A 17,305-nucleotide genomic window follows, 5' to 3' on the forward strand; every position below is an offset into this window, starting at 1 on the left:
AATATACATCAGCACTAATTATAATCATAATATAATTAGTGCTGATGTAGTGTAGATGCACCATATTAAAAAAGATAAAAACTGTTGTTTTATACTTGAATTGTCTTAATTTTGTAAACAGCCCAGAGAGCTTCGGCTATTGGGTGGTAGAGAAATGCAATCAATCGATCAATCTTATGGAACATGTCTTGGTGAAATTAGGCCTTAACTTGTCCTAAACAAACCAACATCAGTCACATCTTATACACTTGGAATAAAGCTGACCAATGGGTCATTTGCAGAAACACCACTGTTATATTTGTAAATTGCTCTCTATGCACAAATCCCTAAAAGAAAATATAATTGGCAACTATATTTTCTTTTAGGGATTTATGCATACAGAGGGCTTTATAATTAGAACACTAATGATTTTCCAATGAGTTCTGCTGGATCAAAGCAAGGCCCTTCTAGTCCAACTGTTTGTTTTCCATATTGGCCATCCAGCTGCTTTGGGGAAGCCCACAAGTCCACATGAAGGTGATCCCCCCACCCAACAACTGGTATTTAGTGGCATTGCCTCTTAACATAGAGTTTTCATATTGCCATCATGATTAGTGTTAGTAACCAGTGACAGGCTATGAATTTGTCTAATCTGCTTTTAAAGGCATCTAAATTGGTGATGATCACAGACCTGGCACACAGTTTTATCATTACTGGGCTAAAATATGATAGGCTTTGATTAGCCCGTACTGCCAGACACCCCTATGGATGTTGTGAGGGGGGAAGCTTATTGGAGAACCTTTATTGTGTGACAAGGGGAGAATTTATGCAGTTTATGCCAATTTATGGAGATCTCTTTGGCATTTAGGAAATGCAGCAAAATAGAGAGAAAAACCTTCCATTGATTTATCTAATATGTGAATGGTTTGTATTGTGCTCCAAGACCATAAAGCATTGATTTGTAAGTAAGGTGGTGAATTTTCAAGCTCTGATCTTGATTTATATATTATAGGCCTAATTAACAAGTCATGAAGCTATCCATAAATCATGTCGCTCATTTTTTTTTATCACAGCAGTGATTTATACGTCATATTATTCAGCTGATTTATATACCATGTCTTCAATTTCGATGCCTTTACAGAGGTCAAAACTGTGATTGGGTGATGTGCCTGTCCTAATACAGCATTGCTAGGTGAAAGCTGAATAAACTGAAGATACTGTTTTCAGGACAGAGAATGGGAAGGAGACATCAAGTTAATATGTTCTTATCAGAAAAAAGGGGACAGTAGCAAACTCCAAGCCTGAAGTAATAAAGACATATATCAGATAACTGCTAAGCTTGTATGAATACGATGCATATTAGAGGGGAAACCACTTAAATAGAAGAGTTTTACATAGTAAAAATATGAAATGCATTAACATTGCTCCAGTTATATAGCACCCAGTAGGGTATATAGAAATCTTGTCGTCCAAGACCTTTAGTGTGGACTATAAATCACAGCTGTTTAATATGAGAGATGATCTGAAAAGTACAGAACGTGCTTCCTGATGTGTAGGAGCCAAACCCTTTGCCAATAGGAAAAATGAATCTGGTTACATACAATGGAAAATGTAGGAAGACATGTGGAAAGCTTCTGTTCCTGGGGATTATGAGGAACAAACTAACTGCATTTTATGGAGAATTGGAATATTTAGAAAGATTAGCCAAAATCTATCATGGAAAAATTCTGAAGTGTTACTTTTTTGCAGAATCTAAAGGATAATAGAACTCACACCATCCCTTGAAAAGTTACCTTGGTTTCTTCTCACAATGTTCTCACAAGACCTTTATCTGGTTTTATATAATTTGTTATAGTGGGGAAGTGTGTGTCTTATTAAAAAAAAATCTTGACAAAGGCTATTGATTAAATCATGGAGTCATATGATGTGTGTGGGGTTCAGAATTCACTTTTCCTGTTTCCACTTGTTGAGAAAAAAATGGAGTAAGCATATACATGGTCATGGTTTCAAATGACAGGGCTATTTTGTACTAAATGTAAATGTCATGTGAATCCATTGTGAAGTTATGAAAAAAAGATTTGCTGCCTTAGTTGATTTGTATTTACTTTGTTCTCTTATTCTGCATGTTCTAATGGTCTGAAATAAATTTAGGAATTTCCCAAAAACCCTGATGTCTTAATTTTTTAATATTTCTTTGTGTGGAAGGAGAACATTGCTTTCACAATTTTTGTCTTTTTTTCCAGCTTATGAATTACAAAATTGCCCAGACCCTCCTCCTTTTTTTAATGGATATATAATCAATTCAGATTATAGTGTGGGCCAGTCGATATCTTTTGAGTGCTATCCTGGATATGTATTGATTGGCCATTCTGTTCTAACTTGCCACCATGGGATCAACAGGAACTGGAACTATCCTTTTCCAAAGTGTGAAGGTAACTATCACGAATGGTAACTGTGTTTGAATTCTAGGATTTCCCTACCATCTGTCACGGAGACAGCAGAGGCAGGAATTCCATTAGAGTTGCTGCAATCCCTGCAACTATTTGATTTGTAATTGGGCTCAACAAGATATTTCTCTTCAAAATTGGGAAATAGCTTGGTTTAATCCAAGCCTAATTACACATTGAAAAAGGATGTGCTAAAATTTTCATTCTGCTTTGACTTTAACTTGAATTTGAACTTCTGAATGGGAACACAAGCGAATTTTTGGAGAAAAGCTCTCATGTTCTTGAACTTGCATTTGGTGTTTTGCAAAAATATGCATTTCAACACCTTAAGGGGTGGGGAGTGCATTTCACTGGCACTTTCAAAAATCCTGTTCCAAAATGTTCACTTTCTCCATTTGAACCAAAAGAAAAAGAGATTGTAATTTTTTTAAAAAAACAGGATCAAGCTGGATCAAGCTTTGAGGTGCAGAACCTCAATGAGCTTGAGCTTCACTAATTCTCCCATCCCTAAGGTTAAACTCCATTAAACACTATATAATACCATTAGGAGCATAATGTGGACTGACCAGTTCCTTTCTTCTCTGCCCATCCACCTGTCAGTCTCCAAATCACCTCCTTTTCATCCAGCCCTAGATCCTTTGGAAATGTAGATTTCCTTGGCCTATGTCTATAGCATGTCCAGAAGGTATCAATAGCTAGTGGAAAACCAGTGTCGTGTAGTGGCTTGAGTGTTTGGACTGGGAGTCAGGAGATCTGGGTTCCAGTCCCCACATGGCCATGGAAACTCCCTGGGTGGCTTTGGCTAAGTCACAAACTCCCAGCCCAATCTACCTAACAGGGTTGTTGTTGTGAGGATAAAATGGAGAGGAGGAGGATTATGTATGCCAAGTTGGGTTCCTTAAGGAGGAAAAAATACCTAAATAAATACATAAATAGCTCTTTGGAAAATCCAGTTTGGGTTACTGCAATAGCAAAACTCCAGGTGCTTGAGAGAGGGAGACTCCTTTCCTGTCCTTTCTGCTTCCCATAAACAGCCACATAAGCAAGTTGAAGAGAGGGGAGGCGATTTGGTGGCTCTCAGAAGGAAGGAGGAGGGAATTTGCCGGTATGTGGATGGGAGGGAAGATGGAGGAGTTGATTTCTTCTCCAGCTTAGATTTTTAAAGATTAGGGATCGTAATCCTTCCCCTTGTATTCAATACAAGCATTATGAGATGCCAGTGTTTGTAATCAAAGCCCAGAAATTAAGAACTTTAGTGTCTTTTGTACCTATTAAATAAGTTGCAGAACTGCAATCTTTTAACATCATGAATAGTTGGCTCCAAGAGCCAAAGTAGCAAACACATTGGGAGATCTATTTTCAGATTTCCTGTATGCTTGCTGTTGTTTTTAGCAAAAAAGAAACAGCAAGTGGGCATTGGATGATGCCAGGTGTGGGCAGCGCACAGTCCACACACACCCTGCCCCCCCTCTTCCAGTGTGGCTCTTATGCACCAAAATGCAGCATCAGAAATAGGATTGGAAACAAGCTAAATTTCTTCTTTTAAGCCTCCATCAGTGGCAATCAACAGATTTTTTTAGCTGCTGCTGAATTTTGGCAGTGTGGGAGCTTCAGCATTGTGGCCCATGGGAGACGTCCAGGGGCTTAGAAAGGAGTCCCCCCACTCCCAGAGTTTCCCACCACTGGATTAGGGCTATGTTAGGGTAGTGGAAGTTTAACCATTATACATTTTTCCACATGGGAAAACATATATTAGGAATCTAGCACAGCAGCTAAGAAGGTTTCTATACAAGTGTCCAAAACTCGCTGAAGAAGTGCCTGCAAAAATGAGTCCTTGGCATCTGATCCAGCATTCAGGGTGATTCACACAAAGTCTCTCAACACTTAGCTGTTTGAGAGAAAGAGCAGCATGCTAGATTCAGACACACACACACACACACACACACACACACACACACACACACACACACCACCAAACAGCTGATCTGCAGATTTTAGCAGTTTTCAAAGAGCCCTATGTTCTATTAATTGCTTGCCATGATTATTCAGATATCTTTCATAGTTCATAATGTTGGTTGGCCTGCCCTTCATGCACCTGCACATATAAATTTAGAAACCTAAACCATGCGGCCTTATTTATATTTTAAATCTAGTTTAAAACTCAGCTACTTATTTCAGTCCTGTTGCTCTGAATTACCTCAAATTACTTTGAAATTTCACACATTATACATGGAGAGAAAGAGTAAATTATTCTGTGCCTTGCCTAGAATTCAAATTAATTATACTGAAATGCTATAATTAAAATAACTTCCTAACATCTGTAAATGGATATTCTGGAAAAGAGCAAAACTGCTAAAATGACCAATAACATCTCACTTTGTCATGCAAAAAAGCCAGATGGGAACCTGCAGTCTGAATTGCATCATGCCTAGATATAATACTGACTAAATTAATTCTTTGCAATGTGCTTTATAAGTCTTTAAAACAATTCACAGGCTCCTTCATCCAGTAAACCAATATATTTCTTTTATGCATTAATTTGAAATATTGTTTATTTATTTATAAAGCAAATTTACCCAAAAGAACACCCCATATCAAACAATTTCCAACATAAATTATTCAGTTTCATCACATTTTAGTCTGTCGTTTTTCAATTTTATACTACTTCTAAAAAAAAATTGTTTATATTCCTGTAATTATTCTTCGTCTCCAATATTGAACAAATGTGTCCCATTCTTCCAAAGAGTCATTATTTGTAGCTCAGCTCTCCAAAATATTCTTATAAAATGAAATCTAGTGTATTAATACCCTCTGCCAGTTATTTTTTCCCATTTTCTTAAAGATATACTTCTCATTCCCTCGCACTTGTTTTTTTGCTATTTGCATACAAGCTGAAACTAACATATTAACGCTACCGTATTACCGTTTAATTCTTGGGTGCTATAAATTTGTTCAACCTATCCAAAAGGAAGACCTATGGGTTCAACTTCATTGGTAATTTTTGTTCTGTTATTTTCTGTATTATTAACATTAATCCAAAAACACTTTATATCTTTGCAGGTCCACCATATATGTGTAAAGTCTGCACTGTCCTGACCACACTACCAGCACACATTATATAGAATGTATACATCTTCTGTAATCTGTGAGGCATTAAGTCCCACAAATAAATGATCCTATAAATGTGTTCTCTTCCAGCGACATTCATATATTGTTTTATCCTTATTACAATATCATTTAAAATAGAATAAAATGCAATGAATCAATGCCCCTCATATATGCATTTAAAGGGTTTCAGTGCTATTGCATTAAGTATGCTGGAGCTGCCCCTTTCCAGCATATAACTCCTCTGCTGAGGGAACTGCACTGGCTGCCTATTTGCTACTGGGCCAGGTTTAAAGTTCTTGTACTTATGTACAAAGCCCTAAACAACTTGGGGCCAGGATACCTGAGAGAGCGCCTTCTCCCCTACCAACCTGCCCGGTCACTGAGATCATCCAAGGGTCTGCTCCTGGTGGTTCCACGTAGATCCATCCTCCAATTGGAATCCACCTGGGGAAGAGCCTTCAGCGTGGTGGCTCCCCTCCTGTGGAATTCCCTGCCTCTGGAGGTCAGGCAGGCGCCAATTTTGTACTCCTTTCGGCGCCTCCTGAAAACATCATGATTCCAGGAAGCCTTTCCTTAATGTCCAGCCATAAGTCACTGTATTTGTTTCTTTTAAAATCTGTTTTAAGGCGTTTTATTCTGTTTTTATTTTCATTTTATTTGGTACACCGCTCTGAAATTTCCAATGGAGAGCGGTATATAAATATTATAAATAAATGAATAAATAAATATCCAAAGGCAGGACAGGGAGCTTCGGCTATTGGGTGGTATAAAAATGCAATAAATAATAATAATAATAATAATAATAATAATAATAATAATAATAATTAGAATAAGACACATACCTTAGATTTATATAAAAAGAAACATATAAGTCACAAATGAAAACTATTTGAATTACACAATCTACTTTATAGCAACCAAGAGCACAATCCAAGAGATTGATCAGGTAATAGGGAGAGAGTTCCAAGATCAGAACCCTGAGTCAGGCAAGATGGGAGAAGGCTGGAGGCTTTTACAGCCTCCCATTCCTCCAGTTTAGAGCAAGATGGGCCTCTTGGATTGTCCAGCTTCCCTACTTTCCAGGGGGTAAGGACAGGGGAAGAGAGACTTCTGGATGGAGAGTTATCATTCCCCTACCCCATCCACAAGAGTGCTGCCTTTCCCCCTTCCTTGACTTCTTCAAAGGTGGCTTGTGACCTTCGAAAGAGAAGCTGCCACAGCAGGGTGTGTGGGAGATCCATGATTCACTGTCCTCTGCATCCATAGCTCTCTCTGTGCATTTAGGAGGAGATACAAATCTTACGGTGCCCCAGATGCTGTCTACAGGCTAAAGGATTGCTCTGGAAATTATTAACAGGGCACTACCATATTCATCACATGCTGCTGGTGTTTGAAAGACTTCTGATGACTTTTGATGTATTTCAAAGTACTGATGACTTCTAAAGCCCTAAAGAGCCGAGGTCTAGGGTATTGGAATTTCATGCTACCCCTGCCCATGTATTTTGTCTGATATCAGGAAGTGGCCAGTAGATAGGAATGAGAAAATCACTCCATTGAGAGATTTTTTGGGTGTTGGGGTGTATAAATGTGCCTAATTCATGCCTCCCAGATCATAAAGTGGATCTGAATATAATTTGTCATTTCCAAAATGTGTGCCATCATGTTAGTTAATGGGTAAATGCCTCCAAAGTTCCCTATGTTTAAAAATGCATACAATGCGTGGAAATTTGCATGCCATCTTAAAAATAAAATAAAGCTCATATGGAAACAGGATAGAATGAGCTTAACCCACCCTACCCCACCCCAAAAGATAAAACTATCTTGGCAAGACTGAGATTGGCAGGCCCATCCATCCCTCATGACAAGTAGTGGTCAGGGCCTGCCCTGTTCTGCAACCTGATTATGGAAAGCCTGCTCCAAAATAAATCCACTAGACATGGGAGGAATGGGGAAATCACTCTTCTTTTGCTCCAGGTCTATTTCATATCTGTTTAGCTATATTTTTGTCCTGTTGTTTTCTAGTCAATCATTTTTTTAAAAGTAGTTTGTGTGTGTGTGTGTGTGTGTGTGTGTGTGTTCGTGTTCTTTGTGCTATCTGTGTGACTAATTACTTACACATGTGTATGGGGGGGGGAAGAATGTGGATTTGGCTAGTGAGCCATTGGCATACAGGACCTGTAATGATAAAAAAAAGGTTCCCCATCCCTGTTGGTACTCAACCTACTATCCTTTTTGGTCTGTTACTACCTGTTGTTAAAGCCTTTTCTATTGTTAATTTTAGTCTGTTTAATATTGTATTTTATTCTTTTTTATTTTTCTTATGTTCTTGTATTGTTCTAACTTTGTTTTAAACTCAGCTTGGAGATGTTGTTTTCTTGAAGACTTGAACTATTATGTCTTAATCTCAACACAAATTGCTATTGTGCCTTTAACCATGCATTCTAATTTTCATGTTTCCTTTTCTTTTCAGCGCCTTGTGGCTATAATGTAACATCTCAGAATGGTACTGTATACTCCCCAGGATTTCCAGATGAATACCCAAATTCAAAAGATTGTACATGGCTTATTTCTGTACCCCAGGGCCATGGAATCTATATCAATTTCACCTTACTCCAAACAGAACTAGTGAATGACTACATTGCAGTTTGGTATGTTAACTTTTAGTACCATACAAACTGATATTTGTATGATCTGTATTTTTCCTCCCAAATTCCTATGGCCACACACACAGTGTGCAAAGTGTGTGTGTGTGCGTGTGTGCGTGCATGCATGCATATGTCACAGATTTTGTTTGCCAGCAAGTTCCCATCCTATGTGGCCAACCTCTTTTGAAATAGGGAGATTTCAGAAACACCTTGAGAGTAAGCTGGTCTTCTTTCTAGCATGAAATTGAAAGCTGGCTTGTCACAGTCTGACTTGTTTGGGGAATGTTTCCCAGTGAATTTCCTCCCACATAGGTTATGATGTGGTGCAGTTATGCAAGAGGATAATATCATCTTGGAGATGTGGAGTTCGGTGCCATCAATGTGCAGATGACACTCCACTCTGCTTCTCTTTCTCATCATAGTCCAGAGTGGCTGAACTCCTGCTTAGAGTCCTGAACTGGTGCTTGGAAGCAGTCATGGACTGGACATGGCCTAGCAAATTGAAGCTTAATCTAGACAAGACAGAGGTGCTTTGGGTCAGTAAGACTGGTCACTTGTGTTGGAAGAAGTAGCACTTCCTATGAAAACACAGCATTGTTGTTTGTGGGTTCCTCCAGAATCTGCCTTTTTCCTGGATGCTCAGGTGGTGATTCTGCCCAGGTTATGCCCATTTCAGGAAAGGGCGTTTCTGCCACGCCCGGCAAAGCCTGGGCGTGGGGAAGCTTTTGTGGGTGGGGGGGATGAGCACGAGACGTGCCCATCGACTATTGGATGGACACATCCGGGCCGTAGTGGGAGGGCGTGCGACGGCTATATGTGTTAGCCTTACCCCTCCCACCTCCTCTTTTGCTGCGAGGCTCCCTCCCTCCCTCCCTGTAAACAGTGTGGGCTTGCTGGTTGACTTGTTGGGGGCCAAGTAGGAATTTTTTACTCATATACTGAATTGTACATGAGTTTTTTTGCCTACTTCACACTGCAAGACAGTTTGGGAGTTTAAATAGGTTGATTTGCTAATTTGGTCACATTTATTTGGCGCTAGGTATGGGCATCCATAGGGATTCTGAAATGGTGAGCATTCACGGGCGCTATTTAAAGCGATGGGTAGGTCCAAGGCTCCCAGTTTTGAGCCTAGCGGCCTAGCTAGGGAAATAAGACCTACCTTTGGAGCCAACCCTACTCATCCACTCTGAACCGGGCGGTCTGAGTTGGGGGTGACAAAGGAAGGTTCCCCTACCCCGACAGGGGAGGCCCGTGGGGAGACGCATGGCGTAGCGCCTCTCCACGGGTCAGGAATGTCTCGCCCGATCAAAGCGGCCTGGAACAGGCTAAAATGGATGCCCAATAGGTTGCAACCCCTTCTTGCAGATCGCTAAATAAATAAGTGGCCCTGTTTAAACCCAGCTATGTTGTCTGTCTCATTATTTATCCACCTACACTCCACAACTGCAGATCTGGTCTCAGTAACACTTGTGCTAATTATATCTCATCCGAACTAGTGCAATATGTTGTACCTAGGCCTGTCTTTGAAAAGCGGCTAAAACTTTGGTCCAAAATAAGGCAGCTGAGCTGAGCTGAGCTGTTCATTGGAGCTGCTTATTGGGAGCATGTGACTGCTTTGTTGAAACAACTGCACTGGGCTCCAATTCAGAGTGGTATCATGATGTTTAAAGCCCTTTACACTATGGAACAAGGATATCTGAAGGCCTGCCATTTCCCAAATGAGCCTGCCAACTAATTAAGACTACAGAGGCTTTATATAAGTCCCAGTGACTTCATCCTAAAAACTTTGAAAATTTTTCCAATCTTAGGTTCAGCTTGTCCCAAACTTTGATTTTTTAAAAAAATAATGTATGAAAATTCATACACATTTTTGTATTGCTAATGCCAAAGGATTTTGATTTGAATATGTGAAATTAGATATGTTCACATCAAAATGTGAACAAAGTAAATTTCTCCCCCATCTTTAATGTGGGGCTACTGTTGAAAGTGACATGGAACCTTCAGTTCATGCGGAATTTATTTATTTATTACATTTTTATACTGCCCAACAGCCGAAGCTTTCTGGGCAGTTCACAAAAACAAAAACCATAATAAAACAACCAACAGGTTAAAAACACAAATACAAAATACAGTATAAAAGCACAACCAGGATAAAACCACGCAGCAAAATTGATATAAGATTAAAATACAGAGTTAGAACAGTAAAATTTAAATTTAAGTTAAAATTAAGTGTTAAAATACTGAGAGAATAAAAAGTTCTTCAGCTGACGATGAAAAGAGTACAGTGTAGGCACCAGGCGGACCTCTCATGCCACAGCTGGGGTGCCACCGGAATGCAGGATTTTAAGTAGTAAATCCAGATGGAATTATATTATATCAGTTCCAAAAGAGTTACTTCATTTCTAAGCCAAATTCAAAATGCTGGTGCATACCTTTATAGGCCAGAGTTGCAACAGTGTGTTTCTGTCTATGTAAGCCTGGCTGTATCTTAAAAGTCTTCACTTCAGAGGATCCTCTTCTCCATGTACCTTTTGTAGGGAAAGTTTGTTATGATTAAAGGAATTAGGAACTCTGGGCTCCATAATTAAGGATGCAGACAAGCTGGAGCACGTTCAGAGGAGGGCAACCAGGATGATCAGGGGTCTGGAAACAAAGCCCTATGAAGAGAGACTGAAAGAACTGGGCATGCTTAGCCTGGAGAAGAGAAGATTGAGGGGAGACATGATAGCACTCTTCAAATACTTAAAAGGTTGTCACACAGAGGAGGGCCAGGATCTCTTCTTGATCCTCCCAGAGTGCAGGACACGGAATAAAAGGCTCAAGTTAAAGGAAGCCAGATACCTGCTGGACATCAGGAAAAACTTCCTGACTGTTAGAGCAGTACGACAATGGAATCAGTTGCCTAGTGAGGTTGTGGCCTCTCCCACACTAGAGGCCTTCAAGAGGCAGCGGGACAACCATCTGTCAGGGATGCTTTAGGGTGGATTCCTGCATTGAGCAGGGGGTTGGACTCGATGGCCTTGTAGGCCCCTTCCAACTCTGCTATTCTATGATTCTATGATTCTACTAGGAACAAGCTTTCTATAATGTTGAAACACAAAACCTGGCAGAAGGAGCCAAGAGAGAATTGTCTGACAATGGGTACCAGCAGGCCTACTCATGAACCAAACACAAGGATTCTGAAGAATTCTGCTTTAGCATTTTGTGTGAACACAGCAATTGTTTTTCATTGCCTTGTTTTCTAAATGTCATCACATAGTGCAGTCTGAATAACATGACACCATACCATGTTCTTATCTCATTCAACCGATTGAAAATATGGTTTTTCTTGTTCTTGTTTGGTAAATGTGTCATTCAAGTTATTTCTTTGACTGAGAGCCTTGTGTGGCGCAGAGTGGTAAAGCAGCAGTTTCTGCAGCTGAAACTCTCCCCACGGCCTGAGTTCGATCCCAGCAGAAGCTGGTTTCAGGCAGCCGGCTCGGGTCAACTCAGCCTTCCATCCTCCCAAGGTCGGTAAAATGAGTACCCAGTTAGCTGGGGGAAAGGTAATCATGGCCGGGGAAGGCAATGGCAAACCACCCCGCTATAAGGCCTGCCAAGAAAACATCAGCGAAAGCTGGCGTCTCTCCAAGAGTCAGTAATGACTTAGTGCTTGCATGAGAGTTTCCTTTCCTTTCCTTTCCTTGAACATAGTAGGATATTAAGGCTGAGTTTCACCATGAATAATAACACAATTAAGAACTGTACATATATGATATAACCATTTTTCTATAGATAGGAATGTGATGGAGAAGGACCTCAAGTGATCTCAGGGCAAACTATGCAGCTGCTCACCTCCTCTAATATAAATGTTACTTCCACAGCTTTGTGAACCTTCTGTGAAAGGTCAGGCTTTCACACTAGAGGGAACGTTCTTAATCATCTCCATAGATTTGAATATAAATGAATTACTAAGCTACAGTTGTTAGGATTAACCTGCCTTCTTGAAGATTTAAAGCTACCATCAAGGAAAAAAAATAGAGATAATTTAAACCTTAATTATGGGATTTTGCTGACACTGCTTTCTTTCCCTTGGTCCTTAGGGATGGCCCAGACCAAAATTCACCTCAGCTGGGAGTGTTCAGTGGGAATACGGCTCTTGAGACGGCTTATAGCTCAAGCAATCAAGTCCTTCTCAAGTTTCACAGTGACTTCTCCACTGGAGGGTTCTTTGTTCTCAATTTTCATGGTCAGTTTCCTTCTTCTCATCTCCCGAACTGTGTGTGTGAGAAAGAGATAGAGAAAGGCAGCATGTGGAGCTTTAAAAGGATATTTTCCGCCTACTGATGTTAGAATAAATTAGATTGGTTTAATTGGCATGATATTTTCATTTAATAAAAACCTCCAGAGTATCAGCCTTTATTATCCACAGCAAAATGAGTGCTAAATATTTAATATTGAGTAACTTGGTTTTTAATATTTAAATGGAAAAACTCTGGCCCACTTAACCCAGGCCACGGATAACTCAGTGAGCGCTAAAGACTTTTTTGGTATTAAAGAAACACAAACACAGTAGTATCTTCCATCAAGGCATTTTCATCTGCTTAGACATAGGACATTTTCTCACATGGAGCTTTGGATCAACTTCTGTGCCGAGATATATTGTTAGACCCCAAAAGGGAAAGGTTAAGTAGCAAAGGTCTTCCAAAGTGACTGCATGTGTTTATTTGAGGTTCTTTTTATTCATGTTGTTGTAGTCTTCTTTCTGAGTAAAGGGAACAATTTTAAATTGTGTTTTATATATTAAAACATATCTGTATGGTCTATACATATGCAGTCTCACAGAAACTACTGAAGACTTGAAAAGTGAAGACTTGGGTATGATCAACATTCAAGCTGGCAATGCACAGTATTGCACTGTTGTTGCCCTTTTTTTTACCCCTTTTCTGCAGTAAATCACCTGGCCAACAGGATGTGCAAGGCCAATTTATAGTGACAGCAAAAAATGACTCTGGGAGTGTGATTTTGCTTGAAAATAAGGCGCCTGTATACTTTGTTTTAATGTACAATCACTCCTTTTTTGCTGATGTCAAATTTGGGTGGTACATCCAGCAGCACAAGAGGGGCAGGGGCAGAGGGGCAATCCCTAGGGCGGTCTAGAAGAGCAATGTGGCCCTCTGGCATCTGGGCATTGTCCATCACTGTCCAACCAGTATCATTGTGGCTTGTTGGAGTGGTTGCAATATCTCCTGTTCAGTAGCCATAAGCTTGAGGTACAGCCAGTCACATGCATCACTAATGGCAATTCTGTGACATGTGGGCTGTGTGGGCTCTGCACGTCAGGTTTGCCTGGGGGTTTCCATGGCATATGCATCCACACAATGCAGAGCTGAATTCTGGATACTATTAAAGCTTTCAAATTGCAACAGGATTATCTGAATACAGTAGATGTATATCATTTCGTTGGTAAACTACTTTTTTTTAACACTTACTCATTCATAGAAATAGTAGTCCCGTTACTCCAGTTGGGAAATGAGGCCCTATGAATGAAAATGTTCACTTGGCTTCCACTATGCACAGATTGCATTTGCTGTCAGGTCAACAATTGCCCATGTCTAATGACACTTATTTTCAAACAAGTACTAATGCAGTTTTTATTTCATCTTATAGCATATCAGCTAAAGAAGTGCCAGCCTCCACCAGCAGTTCCGCAAGCTGAATTGCTTACAGAAGATGACGATTTCGAAATAGGTGATAATTGATCATTTTGTTAATACACCTACACACTTGTTTCCTATTCAGACTTCTACCTAAATGATATTGCTGATATAATTGAACTGTCCTCTTTATTTGAAATTGTAGTTATAGGTGAAAAATTCACTAGTGTTGGTACTACATCCCACACATTTAAGTGTAGCTCACTGGGAGCATTCCAGTTAAAGGATTTTGGGAAACAAGGTTGGCATTCTTTTAAACAATGCATTCTTGAAAGCAGAGTTAAGTAAATCAAAAGTATTCAACAGATATAGCTACACAACACAGTTTCATGCTGTTCGGTTATTATATTTATACATACATACTTCACAAGAGGCCTGGGCTCTTATGGCAACTTCTCTTTAAATTCTGGGTAAAAATACGTAGCTTCAGAAGAGGTGATAGCGGCACTGGAAGAAGTCTATATAGCTGTTAAAACATCTTTCCCAACCTTGGGTCCTTGGATGTTACTGAACTACAATTCACATCTGAGGATGGGAGAGAATTTTGATCAGTTCATACACTGATGCAAACTTACAAAATTCACACTTCTTAAATCAATATGCAAATTGGAATGGAATTGTCCTTTGATATTCTCCAATTTTGCAATGCAGTTCTCTGAATAAAATATACACCTTTTCGAGTGCACTCAAACTGCAGAACAAGTTCACCTGGCACCTTCTTTGTTGTCGTTTAGGTGACAAGTAAAATCCATCTTGTTCTTTCATGTTTTTAACGGTATTATCCTTTTAAATTGTCTTTCAACTGCTGTTTTAGTTATGCTTTTAATGGCAGATTTTATTTTTCTGTTGCTTTATATTGTTGATTGTTATTGCCAGTGGGTTCAATGCCAGATAGGATACCATAAATATAAAAATAAATATAAAATTCAAATATATGTATTATAAATTATTTCAGGGGACTTTGCCAAGTATAAGTGTCATCCTGGCTATACCTTAGTTGGAAACGACATGATGTTCTGTAAGCTAAAAGCACAACTCCAATTTGAGGGTTCCCCTCCATTTTGCGAAGGTATGTATGCAGGGAATGCATGTCAGCATTATGACAGTGTTTTCTTTCATTGTACTTATTATTAAAATTTTGTTTGGAAGCAAATGACAAGAATGAGAAATCATGAAAAGCGTTGAAATCATTTTTTTTTAAAAAATGTTTGGAATCTGAAATAAGCCATTTGTGTTCGCTTCATTCGCGCTTCAGTTTTCATACAAGTATAGATGCAGTAAAATATATAACATAAATGTTTGATTGAAAATGTGTGTCTAGCAGAGTGTTTTTTTTTTTAAAAAAAACACCCAAGTAATATATATATATTTGTAGATTGCAAAAGAATGTATTAGGAAAAACTATTAATAGCAACAAACTAGGGATATTTCATCTATGCATTTTCCCCCCATTACTTCCATCTCTCTCTCTCTCTCTCTCTCTCTCTCTCTCTCTCTCTCTCTCTCTCTCGGTACTATACCAGAATGTTAATATGTGAGAAAATGAGGACTGTTACATAACTGTGGAAAGACAAAAGTAGAATAGTTTCAGAATACACACCACGGAGGACAAAACACTGTTATCATGCTACATTGTACAAATAACTAAAGTAATTTGGAGGTACTTGGAAACTAAATAGCGAGTATGAAATAATTCCCACTCCCTTAGTGATGGCAGGTTTCTTTGTTTTGTAATGCTTACACTCTAAATAAGTTGTACCAACATAATATTAGAGAGCAGCAGTTCAAGAGACTGAGCACACAGTTGCATTTCTGATTTATGTGAAGGACAAAAGAGTTTTTGTTTTTAGAGTAAGTATTAAAAGGTGGAGACAAACACCATGTTCTAATGGTTCCGGTATGTATGCTGTACCAATATGAAAGAACTGATGGATTCAGCTTGAATGGATTGTGGTTCCTGGAAGAAAACATGAAGCAGTTAAGGGCAACACCCACTGCTTCTGGCATGAGGAGAGAAAGAGAGTAGCCACAGCCTGTATAGAAGTCTGCTTAAATAAAACTTATAAATTTGTTTGGAAGCAGAGACTGAGGCCTTAGCTAGACCTAAGGTTTAACCTGGGATCGTCTTGCTGGGGTCATCCCTGTTTATGTAAATGACACACGGGGATCCCGGGAGCAGAGAGGGACGGCCCTGGGATGATCCCAGGATAAACCTTAGGTCTAGCTAAGGCCAGTATCTGTGAGGTGGAGGCCACCTACCAGAAATGTGGTGGCAGTGGTGAATGAATCCTAAAGAAGAAGAAGAAGAAGAAGAAGAAGAAGAAGAAGAAGAAGAAGAAGAAGAAGAGGAGGAGGAGGAGGAGGAGGAGGAGGAGGAGGAGGAGGAGGAGGAGGAGGAGGAGGAGGAGAATAAAGGACAGAGGAAGAAAGTGAGGGTGAAAATGGAAGGCCTAAAGCCACCATTTGCAAATTTGAGCTTGAAGATTTAAACACATTAAATCTGCAAGCTTAGAACTTAACCCAGGCATGGAAAACCTGGGAAGAGGAGTTTACTCTCTATGTGAACATTGCAATGGCAGATGAAGAAGAGGTTGTGAAAATGAATCTGTTTCTGTATTTGACTGGAGAAAGGGGGAGAGAAATAAGTGAGATTATGACTGGGTTCAGACAACACAATAACTAACTGTGTTTTAAATAGTCAACTGTTGGTTATTTAACCCACCATGGGTTATCGTGTTGTGTGGTGGGAGGTTTTTTTAACTAATGGTTGGTTATTTAGCTGAAATAACCAATGCAAATAATTAACGCTGTGCAGAGTTGGCTATTTGAACCACTGTTAATTATTGTGTTGTGTGGAGGGCAATGTTGGTTATTTCCTTGGCCACCGTTGGTTATTTTGTCAGTCTAATCCAGCTGGCAGGATAGATTTTTGGCATCTTTGTACCCTATTACGTAACATTTCTACCCAGTAGAAGCTGTACTGCAGCCTGTGAATCCCTGATCTTCCTTTTTTTTTTTTTTTTTTTTTTTTTTAATAATTTTTATTCATTTCCAACACTATATAAACATAAATGAACATTTCCAAAATATATTTGAAACAACACAATAAGAAAAAAAAATACATCAAATATCTGCTTCATACATATTGAATAATTGTTGAGTACAAATATCAAAAACTATTACATATGCCTTATCACACTACAACATTTCCATTCTTAACATAAAAGTGCACCCCCCACCTCGGGATCATTCTTGAGTCCAAAATCTAATCATTTCTTCTGATGGTGGTTTCCCACTTCCCTTAGTAAACACGAACACTAGGAACTGTTTCCAAATTCCTTCGAACTCATTTATTTTAGTTACGCCTTTTCTCCACTTAATATTGCATGTCAGTTTATCATTAATGGCTATGTCCCATACTACTTTATAC

General features: G+C 39.3%; 1 protein-coding gene across 1 annotated transcript in view; it reads left to right on the forward strand.

Moving 5' to 3' along the window:
- Nucleotides 1-17,305, forward strand: part of CSMD1 (CUB and Sushi multiple domains 1) — a 1,175,554-nt gene that overhangs the window by 1,051,282 nt on the left and 106,967 nt on the right. The window contains exons 42-46 of the mRNA XM_063125095.1: nucleotides 2,223-2,411; nucleotides 8,005-8,182; nucleotides 12,262-12,407; nucleotides 13,829-13,909; nucleotides 14,831-14,944. Of these exons, the coding sequence (XP_062981165.1) occupies nucleotides 2,223-2,411; nucleotides 8,005-8,182; nucleotides 12,262-12,407; nucleotides 13,829-13,909; nucleotides 14,831-14,944 (708 nt within the window). The remainder of the gene's footprint in view (nucleotides 1-2,222; nucleotides 2,412-8,004; nucleotides 8,183-12,261; nucleotides 12,408-13,828; nucleotides 13,910-14,830; nucleotides 14,945-17,305) is intronic.

This window comes from Elgaria multicarinata, chromosome 4, assembly GCF_023053635.1.
Source record: "Elgaria multicarinata webbii isolate HBS135686 ecotype San Diego chromosome 4, rElgMul1.1.pri, whole genome shotgun sequence".
NCBI lineage: Eukaryota > Metazoa > Chordata > Lepidosauria > Squamata > Anguidae > Elgaria > Elgaria multicarinata.